Raw genomic sequence first — 12,618 nt, forward strand, 5'->3', positions numbered from 1 at the left:
AAAAAAAAAGACAAAGAAAAGAAGAGGTACATTTCAGCTTGCAAAATACTTAAAATAAGAATTAAAGGCTGGTGTTTCTGATAGTTGAATTACAGCACATGACACAGTAGCCCCCCTGTTCTTAGCAACTTCTTGCATATGTGGTTAAAGGAATAATCCATAGACAACCCCTTGCTCTAGTGCAGTAGAGCGTTGGACTAGGACCAAGGTTCAAATCCCTATTCAGTCATAACGTGGCCTTGGACCACTCAGTCTCTCAGATACAGTACCACAGTGCCAAAGCACTTAAGTCTCAAAAGAACAAACAATCACAGTCTTTAGAAAGGATAGAAAATGACACAGGTCTAAGGGAAAGAAGCTGTGTTGCTATTCAACTAATGACATCTCTGAAGGAGCGTCTCCACCGCCACCGTTCTACCTGGACACTGAGGTCCAGTGCCAAGGGCCTTCTGGTGGTTCCCTCACTGCGAGAAGCCAAGTTACAGGGAATCAGGCAGAGGGCCTTCTCGGTAGTGGCACCTGTTACGAAAAAGCAGCAATGCAGAAGCGAGCTCCAGGTGGCTGGAATGGTAAACAGGAAACTGATGTTATTGGATTATACCGTGGGAACCAGGGACAGTTTGTAAAATGCTCTGAGAGCCGGATGTTAGCTCAGAGTGACACATGACCCTGTACTGGAAGTACATGGGTGGAGTTTATTCTCTCTCTGCAGCTGGGAATCAGAGTGTGCAGACATGTTTCTCTGTACTGCTGAAAGACAGGAATAAAGACATGTAAATATATTTCTGTCTGTCTCATTCCCCCCCCTGGAGATGGGAGGGGAGGAGTGGTGTGTTCTTTTCACGTTTGAAAAGGATCGCCGAAGAGACCTCCTTTGATCTTGCCGGCAGACGCTGGCAGGGGAGGTCAACAAGGATTCAAGCTGGGCACCTGGAGGGTGGCCAAATTCCTAAGAGCTGGAGGCTCTGCTCGCTTGAATTCCGACATCTGGTAGCAGACCGATGGTTATCTGATCTATGAGAATCTGCATGAGAGGTGAGAGGTCGATGAATCGTTGCCATCCTCTGCACCTAAGGAGATAAAGAAAAGCGTCTGCCTGCAGCCAAAAGCTGAACAGACAGCTGGACACCGAGAGGAGTGTGTTTCAAGGCAACGGAGCCAGAAAAGGTATGCTGCATTTTGGGCTAGAGAGAAAAGTGAACGCAGAAAGGTTTAATTCTCTGGTTCACAAGAAAGAGCTGCATTTTAAGAAAAACAGCTCTGAAAGGGCAAGCTGGCATACCAGGAATTCCTGTGGTTAGATAAGGAATTCCGTCCTGAGCAGGTTGCTAGGCAACGTCTGCCAGCACTTGTTAAGTTACTGAGTGGCCTAAAAAGAGCCTGGGAAATCGAAAGTGTATCTGCGCAGCTGTGCAAGGGTTTTGAAAAAAACAGCCCAAAGGTTTGCCTGCCAGTGAAGCAGTAAACAAAGACTTTTGGAGTATACTGGCGTGAAAGTGAAAGCTGGCTTGAGAAAACTGACCCTTGGATTCAGCATGGATTCCAAGAAGGCGGGAGGTTTGCCCTATCCCCCTCCCCTCACTAATGACAATTATTCATCTTGGTCTATAAAGATGAAGGCCCTGCTGCAGAATCAGAGGGTCTTTGACGTGATTGAGAACCCCATCCCAGCAGCACCAACCCGAGGTTGGGAGTCACAGAATCTGAAAGCCAGAACGGCTATAATTCTGTGTGTGTCAGATGACCAATTGGTGCATATTCAGGGTTTGGAATATGCACGGGAAATTTGGGAAATGCTGCGAAGAACACATCAGAGGGATGCTGGTTCTTCAGCGTTGCTGTATTTTGAGAAGCTGACCAATCTGAGGCTTGCGCCTGATGGAGATGTTCAAGCGCACCTGACGGAGATGAAATATCTGCGCCAGCAGATGGTGGAACGCAATTTCCGTCTGCAGGAGGAAGTGTTTTGCTTCATGATGATCAACAGCCTAAATCGGACTTACAAAACCGTTGCCAGTCAGCTTGGTTCCCTCCCGGCTCAAGATTTGACCGCGGAAAGGGTGACTGCCGTTGTATTGAATGAACATGACAGACTTGCTGCACTGGAAGAAAAGGACAGGGGGAGGGAGGAACGGAGTTCTAATTCCCCCGCAGATGAAGCTACTGGAGAAAAAGCTCTAGCTTTGAACGCTGTCCGATGTTACAATTGTGGACAGGCTGGGCATCTTCAGCGGAACTGCAAGAAGCCACGTCAGCCTAAAGGAGCGAAGGGCCGCTCAGCAAAGCCTGAGGCGTCAGGCAAAGGTCACACCAAGACTTCGGTGAAACCTGGAAAAGCTTTGATGGCGAAAGGAACCACGCCAGACGTTGGGAACTCGTTTGTTATTGACACTGGATGCACGGTTCATATGTCCCCACACAGAGAACTCTTTTCAACGTTTAAGAAGCAAAGCCTCGCTGTTAAACAGGCCAACGGTCAGGAGCTGGAAGCGGCCGGCGTGGGGACTGTCTATCTTAAGAGTCTGGACTTGACAATAAACAATGTTTACTTGGTTCCTGAATTGAAGTTCAATCTGCTCAGTGTTTCGCAGATTGCAAAGAGAGGACTGAAACTGTCCTACGATGCTGAGAGCTGCAAGATCTACAAAGATGGAGAGTTATTTCTTTCAGCCAGGGAGAAGGATGGACTTTATTTGTTGACTTTTGCACACAGTGATTACATGGAATGTAATTCATCTGTGTCTAACCTAGTTTCTCTTGCAGGTGTGAGCAAGAAGAAGACCGGAGTCAACAGAGCATTTCAGCGGGTGTATGCTGATGTGATTGGTCCTCTAGAACCATCTAGAGGCAATGCAAGATATTATCTTGTGTGTGTGGATCATTTCTCTAACTATGTCTGGGTTTATGTGTTGAGAAAGCCACAGGGAGCCTTGGAGAGGTTTCAGGAGTTTTGTGACAAAGTTAAGAGTATGCATGATGCTAACATTGATTGTCTATTCACAGATGAGAAGCAGATTTTTCTTTTACAGGATTTCCAAAGGTTCCTGCAGAAGAAGGGGATCAGACACAAGATTGCTGTTTCAGCGGAAGCGTGGAACAGGGGTGTCTGTGTACGGGTGAACAGAGAATTGCAAAAGGGGATGGAAGCGCAATTGCTTAGTTCACATCTGCCACATGAGTTCTGGGCCGAGTCTCTAATGTCGTACTGTTATACGAAAATGAGAAAGGTTTCAAAAGAGTTGGGAAGTTCTCCTTTTGAGAAACTGTTCCACAGAAAACCTTCTGTTGCCCATTTCAAGGTTTTTGGGTCTCATGTGAGAACAGAAGCTCCAGGTGGAGTAAAGAATGCCAGAGGCATTTTTGTGGGGTATGAAAAGGGTCTCTACAGAGTAATTTTGTCTGAATCTGGTCAGGTGATTCTCACAAAATTTCTAGAGAGTGCTCCTGAACAGGAGAGAGTGATAGTACACACATTTCCCACTGAGGACGATTCAGATGATGATGATTTTACTGATTAGAGCTGTAATGAAAGTGATGACACTGATAGCTCGGACAGCTCAGTTGTCACAGTCATTGAGAGAAAGTCTCACACAATGGATAGGCCTTCACAACTGAAGGATGAACCACTGTTTACCATTGGAACTGGTTCTCCAAAGAGTCCTGAGACTGGACCAGAGAGCAGAGAGGATCAGCACCTCATACGTAGGTCTGAGAGAGTTACAAAGGGTCAACCACCCAAGAGGTACTCAAAAGAGTTTGCTAACTTAGCTGTTGCATGTGTTGCTGTTGTAAACAACCGAGGACAGGTTGGAGCTGTGTCTAAGTCAGAGACAAAGACACAACAAAGAGTTGCTAGCCAAGGTAATGCAGATGCACTCATTCCTTGGAAACCAGACAACCAGAGAGGTACACTGGGGAAACCAGTGGCGGGGAGTTCCAAGGGTGGAACTGAAACAACAGGGGAGTGTTATGTGTATAACAACTGTTTGTTTTCTTCTCTGGATCACGCTTTGTTTGCCGCAACACGCATTGATTCTTTTGGGGGAGGATGTTACGAAAAAGCAGCAATGCAGAAGCGAGCTCCAGGTGGCTGGAATGGTAAACAGGAAACTGATGTTATTGGATTATACAGTGGGAACCAGGGACAGTTTGTAAAATGCTCTGAGAGCCGGATGTTAGCTCAGAGTGACACATGACCCTGTACTGGAAGTACATGGGTGGAGTTTATTCTCTCTCTGCAGCTGGGAATCAGTGTGTGCAGACATGTTTCTCTGTACTGCTGAAAGACAGGAATAAAGACATGTAAATATATTTCTGTCTGTCTCATTCCCCCCCCTGGAGATGGGAGGGGAGGAGTGGTGTGTTCTTTTCACGTTTGAAAAGGATCGCCGAAGAGACCTCCTTTGATCTTGCCGGCAGACGCTGGCAGGGGAGGTCAACAAGGATTCAAGCCGGGCACCTGGAGGGTGGCCAAATTCCTAAGAGCTGGAGGCTCTGCTCGCTTGAATTCCGACAGCACCCGCCCTGTGGAATACCCTCCCACCAGATGTCAAAGAGAAAAACAACTACCAGACTTTTAGAAGACATCTGAAGGCAACCCTGTTTAGAGAAGCTTTTAATGTTTGATACATTACTGTATTTTAATATTTTGTTGGGAGCTGCCCAGATGGGCAGGGTATAAATAATAAATGATGATGATGATGATGATCATCATTATCATCATCACAGGAACGATCATGCAGCAGGCATCCTTTGACATTAACACGACAAACATTTCACCAGCAGTAATCCACTGCACCTGGCTTTCAAGGTTTTCATTGAATATTGCTCAGAAGAAATGTCAACTGAAAAGACCTGATGGCCCTTGATTCAACAGGAGCAGAACCCCTTAAGCAAATGGTCAAATGTGTTGCTGAATCAGTTCAGGACTGCTTTCCTGACCGAGGGCTGCTATGCATTACAGTGTAACAGCTAGAAAACTAATGTTTTTAAAACCGCCACTTGGGGGCACGTGATAAGCCGCTGCTTCTGGCTGTGTACGTGGAACTGACCCTGCAGTTTGTGAAGCAGCCTTTGGGGATACTTCTAAAATGTTTAAATGGGAATTGAAGTGTGGCAGTAAAATGACCAACAGTCCAGATCTCACCAAGATATTTTCCCACAGAGCAGGGATGAGCCGTCCCATTTTGCCACCTGAGGTGAAGTCGTCCCCCCCCAGCTGAAGTCCTGCTTGCTGCCACTGTACAACCCTAACAATGGCAGAGGCAAGCAGGGTTTGTGAGCGGATAGCTCCCCATGGGATTCTGTCACCTGTGGCGGCAGCTTCCCTCTGCCTCATGGGTGGGCCGCCCTGCCAGAGATATTTATAAGGGGAGAAAGAACCCCGGAGAAAGAAAGCTAGAAGCATCAATCTCTAAATACACATCTATAAAGAAGATTGGAAAATAATTGTCCATTGACTTGTCAAGGCTGTGTGAACTCCTCAGTGCCTTTGCACTCCATGCGGAAGGTGAGAGTACCCATCTGCCAGGAAACTTACGACTTTCAGTTCCTCAACAGTATTTCATACATTTCACGTTGAACCTAAAAGCTAAAAGGCAAAGGGGTCAATCCACGATTCACCGTGTTAAAGATGATTTGCCGACCCTTGCTTCCAGTGATGATTGGGTCATCCGTCAAACACTTTTATATGCTAGCAAGGTATTGCACAAACAGTGAATCTATCTAATCCTAAGATTTGCAGCTAAAGCATATAAGTGCTTTGGATGAAATGTCTCAAATGTAGCACCTGCGCAATGTCATTAAAGCACAGGCGCCACATCAGAGCTAGCAAAGCACTGAAGTACGCATACGACTGCAAATGTGGTGAACTTAGGAGTTCCAAAGAGTCACGCTTTCACCCTCTTCCTGTTAATTAATTTAGATTTTTAGGTTGCTTCATCCCAAGGCTTTGCAGTACTAACATTGATTTAACATTTCACTCACGCCTTTTCAAGCAATCACAAACCTTGGTAGTTCATTAATGTGGGGAAATCCTGTTCCATACACTACAAGAGAGTGGGAAGTGGAGCATTAATCATCACCATATCATTATTTTATCAAAATAATAATTGTATGGAGTGCCAACTATAGGTATTTAGTGGTTGCTAAAAGGTTAATACAGAAATCCCTGGTGTTTATTTAAAGAAACAATGTCAAGTAACAGAGGCTCACAGGATAAAATGTATATGGGTATCTGTGTTGTTTTCTTACTCAAGAAAAAGAATAGCATGCATCGTAAATACACAAATGAAGCTATTCTTCTGCACAACTACAAATCATAGAATATGCTGCACTGAGCTTGCTTGCATGTTGTGTTATGCATAGAAGCAGCAATATAAGATTATAATCTTTAAATATTAGTCTCTCTTTAGCTGATGTTTAACTGGAAGTTAAATTCTGTTCTTAGATGAATAGCTTTGCAGTTCAGGAAATCCCATGTAGAAGCTTAAGAGAGTCCTAAATAGGACTGATTTTGAAAGTGCTTCTCTCACCACTGCATACCCTCCAACATTTCTCCGATGAAAATAGGAACGTCCCATTCCATAATGATAATTTTCCATAATGATAATTTTACTTTTTTTAAAAAAAATAATATTTATTACTTTTAAACCTTACAAAAAGGAGAAAAGAAAAGAAAAAAAGAAAAAGTGAAAGAAAGAAAAAACAATACAGTACAATATATAAACAATACACAACACAACATTAACACATTAAACAAAACGAGAGCAAAAACAATTCAAAAAAAACACACATCATACCATCTCAATACCCTCTCTTTCATTCCCTTGTTTCATCGACCTCCTCTCACCTCCCTTTTTGTATTCCATTTCTATTAATTATTTCAGCAAATCCTTTCCATCTTTCTCTATTTTCTGTCATATGGTTATCTTAACATATTTTAACCTTATTTTCCATTAATACTATAGTACTTATTTATGCTTAATTCCTTATAACATTTCTACTAAAGCCATATAATTCCATTCCATCATTTTTCTAACACTCATTAATTTTACATTATTTCTATATATAGACTTATAAACTTTTTCCAATATTCTTCCACCGTCTCTTCTCCCTGGTCTCGGATTCTGCCAGTCATTTCCGTCAATTCCATATAGTCCATCAACCTGGTGATCTTCTGTCCGAGGCTCTTAACTCTTTTCCAAGTCCCTTCTGCAAGTCTTCTTCATATTTATACATGCACTTTACTTTGTCTTCTCCTGGTCTTGTTCTTATTTTCCTTCCTTTGATGCTGAAGAGTAGATCTCAGGGAAATTCCCACCTAGCAATGTTTTCATTCCTTCTCGACAGGTCAGCCAAATCTCCATAGTTAAAACTAAGATTCAAAAGATATTTCAGGACGTATTTCAAAGTTCCTCCAAATCTGGAGGTCCCCACAACTCCAGTCTCCTCCTGGCCCAAGTCCAGGTCCCAAAGGTCAGTAAAACCCTGCATGAAGGGATCTATCCAACTTTCCTTCTCCAGTCCAAGCGGGGCTCCAATCCTCAAAATCTGACTTTCTCTAAATTCACTCATAAATAGCATCAACTTATAGCCATCAAATTGCATCTGTAAGGCTGGGGCTCTCTCCCTCTCCACTTGTGCTACTTTAGGTTCAACAACAACAACTTTCTCCCCCGCCTTCTCCACAATTTGCCATGTCAAAGTAGATCCCTGTATCGATTCCTGAATAGTTTCTGTATTAATGTTCACTTTTTGTCCCAAATTAGTCACTTTTTGTCCCAAGTTATCAATTTTTATAGTCATCACATCCGTCTTCTTATGAAGCTGTTCCAGTGAATCATTTATCTTACATAATGCAACCACTAAGGCTTCTTCTGTCAACATTCTTAACGCTCCAAGGTCAGTCCCAGATTCTCACAGTTTTTTATCTTGCAGCTGGAAATTCCCCCAGCTCAGCTCATGTAACAATTTCAAAGGCTTCCTCTAGGGGGAAACAATTTCTATTTGTATCAATCCTTTTAAGCACAGTTCAAGCAATAAAGTTAGTTTCAATTTTCAGTTACTTTTACTCCTTTTTAAATGCAGAAGGAGACAATGGAAACAATGTATTTCTCTTATTTAACTAGCTGTCAGCGAACGATCTATTCACAGTCAATGAGCATTTCCAAAACGTCAGTCTTACTAGCAGCCCGTTTCCAGGTTCAGAGCGGTGGTAATTTGACTTTCTTCACTCTCTCCTGCAGGCTTACACGATCCAAAAATTCCCCCCTCTTCTCCTGCTTCCAAGGGGGGGTTTAATAATTTTAGCCGATGGAAGTTTAATCCTTTAAGGAAGGCTTTCCAAGACTTTAGCTTGCAGCCTCTTTGCTTCAGTCTATTTACAAAAGGGGAAGGCGGACTTCCTGTTTGAAACCTCCCCTTTTCGGTGCCAAATTAAGACGTTTAAAAATCCAATTTTCCGTTCTACTCATGGGTAGTTGTTTTAAGATCAAATTGTCCACAGGAAAAAGTCAGCACTCTCCGGCAACAGCAATGCGGCTTCACTCCGTGAAAGAAGCAGTTAATTCGAAGCACTGCGCCACTCACCCCATGTCGCTCCAGATCCCCGAAACTGGGTTTCCCCGCGAGTAGGGGAGGCGCAAAAGGTGCCAGCCGAATCCCACGTTCACAGGCTTCTCCCGCCTGTGATTTTTTGTGGGTCCCCGCCTTCGCCGTGGCAGCCAGACCCTAATTTCCACGAAGCAAATTCCTCCCGATCAGAGGAATTCCGCCATTGCCGGAGGCGCCAACCCGGAAGTGATAATTTTACTATTTATACCGCACACATCTTATTGGGTTGCCCCAACCACTCTGGACAGCTTCTAACATATAAAAACATAATAAAACATTAAACATTTGCCTTCAGACAGCTCAGGGGTTGGATAACTCCATACCCTTCAACTTTTCTCCAATGAAAATAGGGGAAAGTGGGACATTCCGGGATCAACTCAGAAACCAGGACGGCTTTTCTAAATCAGGGACATCCCTGGAAAATAGGGACACTTTGAGGGTCTGCCACTGTATGACTGGGCTGGTGCAACTCTGACTTCTTGCTAACTACAATGAACAAATCAGGAGTCAGCTTCAGGAGTATGTGCCCCATTCAGTACCAATCCTTTAATACGCTGAAGTAAACTATGGCAACAATTAGCCCTTTTTATCAGTGGACTGGTTCGCAGAAACTATGGCCTACTGGGACTCTGCAAATATGTCCCCTCTGGTCCTTCCTGCTCCCAAACTGTCCTGGGTTAAGCTAAAGTTTGGCTCAGTGTGTCATCCAGACCCAGGATTGTGGTTAAGCCTGTCTTCCTCAAGCATGAGCTGTAGCCAAGGTTCGTTCTCATAGCTCAGTCTCTTAACTTGTACACTACACCAGCTTTGATCCATGCACAGAGCTCCCATGTGAGCAGGGAGCTTCCTGTTCACCTCGCTGGGTATCAGCTCCATAGGTACATCCACACTGGACATGCTGAGCCGAAATAAATGTGAAATTTTGGGTTGCATTGGGAGCTCTGTGTATGCAGCCAAGATCCAGCTAAGGTTTGGATCAGGCTGTAAATCTGAAATCCAGTAGATTAAAGTCAACGGAATGTTCAACAGAAAATTGCTATTGCGATTTAACAATATGACTTTTTGTGCCCTGTTCCAACTCTTATTTAAGACCAATCATAGTAGTGTGGAAAGACGGAATTACTCACTTTTGGAATTATGATAACTGCTTAGTTTCCTGATCACACATTTTTCGAAAACTACACATCCTATCTTTCCAACGCCCGTAAATACTAAATAGCATTGTGGCATTAAAACAATTGTTATCTCTCTCCTGCCAGAAAGGATATCATTGTCACACAAAAAATTGGGTCAAAATTACACATGGGAAAAGATAAAAGAAAAGTTGCTTAGCTCACTTAACCCAGGGCCAAACTGCACTAGGGGAGGATAAAGAAATCGCACAGTAAATATAGACACGAGTAATATTTTAAAACAAATAGACTACAAACTGTATAATTTAAAAATTAAAGGGAACCTATCTTTGTGTAATGAAAAACTGATAAATGACTCCAAGGAGGCTTACTCCCACCTACCCTCATTATTGTCCTCCAGGTCCTCAGATTGCTTTGCTTTGCATTTCACGGGTGAAGGAGACTGGCCTTGCTGCTCCACTCCCTCTGCAAGAACAAAGAATTCATAAATAGAGGGGATTTTTGAGTTAGCATTTTAAAAAATTAAATATGAACATGCAAGATATTGGAAGAATAAACAGATACTATCTTTGTGCTGCTTTCAGAAGGAAAATGTGGTGCTTTTAAGCATCGTGAAGATGCATTTCTGCTTCACATGCCATCATCATGGCTCTGAAGGATTTTGGCTGCACTCAAAACACCTTATTTCAAAAGCCACAACCCCTCACGTGTAAATCATCACATTCTCCTGTAGTATCACAATAATATCACTTGAGTGAACAGGGTTTCAAAACCCCTGGAGCTTTACAGACCAGGAAGAGTGACCTCAGCTTGTGAGCTTAGACAGCAGTCACATGCACTCTCACATGGGAGTAAACCCCATTGAAAACAATGGGACTTATTTCTGAGTAGACACATTTAGGATTGCACTATTAGTTGAGCAATGGAGGTAGAAGTATTGGCATCAACAGTGAAGAGGCTCAGTAGCAAACTAGCATCCAACGATACCCATTCTTAAGAAAATAATGCTAATGAGTAAAGAAAACCTGAATTCATTTAACTAGCTGAATATCAGAAACTAATAATCCTTGGCAGGTTCAAAGTCCCCTTTAAATCAGTTAAATCAGTACGAATTATGTGCAAGCTGCACTGGGAGTTGGAGTCAACGTTCCTAAGTCTCAAGTATATTGATCTTAGTATATTAAATGTTTTCTTCTTGGGTCAACAGACTCCAGAGGTGGGAGCAGGCAAAGGAGCCTAGTGTCCCTCCTAAGACTGACCAAGGGGCACTGAGTTTGTTCTATAATTTTGATTTGATCAATTACCACTTATTGGGATTTCTTTATTTTTTCAAATCCAAGTGTATATATAATTGCAATAAACTAATATCACAATACTGAATTAATTTCAACACATTCAATATGAGTCCTCCACTTAAAAGCTTTCTGGTGACTCTCTTTGCAAGCCACCCAAGATATACAGTGGTATCTCGGGTTACAGATGCTTCAGGTTACAGACTCTGCTAACCCAGAAATTGTACCTCAGGTTAAGAACTTTGCTTCAGGATGAGAACAGAAATCGCGTGGCAGTGGTGTGGCGGCAGCAGGAGGCCCCATTAGCTAAAGTGGTGCTTAAGAACAGTTTCAAGTTAAGAACGGACCTCTGGAATGAATTAAGTTCCTAACCCGAGGTAAAGGTAAAGGTAAAGGGACCCCTGACCGTTAGGTCCAGTCGTGACCGACTCTGGGGTTGCGGCGCTCATCTCGCTTTATTGGCCGAGGGAGCCAGCATACAGCTTCCGGGTCATGTGGCCACCATGACTAAGCCACTTCTGGCGAACCAGAGCAGTGCACAGAAACGCCGTTTACCTTCCCGCTGGAGTGGTACCTATTTATCTATTTGCACTTTGACGTGCTTTCGAACTGCTAGGTTGGCAGGATCAGGGACTGAGCAACGGGAGCTCACCCCTTTGCGGGGATTCGAACCGCCGACCTTCTGATCAGCAAGTCCTAGGCTCTGTGGTTTAACCCACAGCGCCCGTGGTACCACTGTATATTTTATATGGGTAGCTATCTACATTTAAAACAACAACTGCAGCAACCACCATATTCTAATGTATAATTAAAATACGCGTAACAACAAAAATGTTTTTTAAAAATGCTAGCATATATCGCAGGAATAAATTCAGGCAAGATGTACGGTGATCTTTAGATGCAGTCATGCATTTGTAGATGGAACTGCTATTCTGCCAGGCTTTAGCAGAAGGGGAGATGCGAAGCAGCGCTTCTCCATTGGCTTTGCTTAGAGAACAGCTCCACCAGGCTCCTTCCCTCCCTGTACTATTTCCACTCCACCTGGTCATTATAAGGACTGTTGTGCAATCTTAAGAACTGATGCTCAAGGTTCCTTTATTTCCTCCCACTCCTTTTTCCTTTTGTGTTGGGTCTTTCAGATTGTAAGCCTGCGGGCAGGTCTTGTATTGTTTTTATTGATCTTATGTAAGCCTTTCTGCGAGCCTTTTCTGTTAAAGAGCAAGGGGGATGCTTTAAATAAAGAAACAGTGTTAGTAACCTAAATGAATTTATATATGGTTTCTTTCTTCCTTTCTTTTTTCAAAGTCGCCCAATAAGTTTTAAGAAAGCCACAAAACTCAAAAGATAAGATTGCTCTAATGCACTATTAAATCACACATTTTAGAGCTGGAAAAGATTTGCTACATCCGCAGACAGAAGACATATCTGATACCGTACAACTAAGGTCCATAGAAAGCTTTAACTACATCTGCCCCTTTGATTCAAGCCAGACCAGCAACATGCTGCATGAAATATGATCGCATTGGAGACCTTTTAACTGAACATCACAATATGCTAGCAGCTGCGAGAAAAGAAAGGAC

At 43.2% G+C, this 12,618-nt stretch overlaps 1 protein-coding gene across 2 annotated transcripts in view; it reads right to left on the bottom strand.

Moving 5' to 3' along the window:
* The window catches only part of MACROD2 (mono-ADP ribosylhydrolase 2), a 974,476-nt gene that overhangs the window by 105,993 nt on the left and 855,865 nt on the right, over positions 1-12,618 (bottom strand). For both annotated transcript variants that reach the window (XM_053380605.1, XM_053380604.1), the window contains exon 10: positions 10,128-10,211. In XM_053380605.1, coding sequence (XP_053236580.1) covers positions 10,128-10,211 — 84 coding nt within the window. The remainder of the gene's footprint in view (positions 1-10,127; positions 10,212-12,618) is intronic.

Source organism: Podarcis raffonei, chromosome 3, assembly GCF_027172205.1.
Source record: "Podarcis raffonei isolate rPodRaf1 chromosome 3, rPodRaf1.pri, whole genome shotgun sequence".
In the NCBI taxonomy this organism is placed as follows: domain Eukaryota; kingdom Metazoa; phylum Chordata; class Lepidosauria; order Squamata; family Lacertidae; genus Podarcis; species Podarcis raffonei.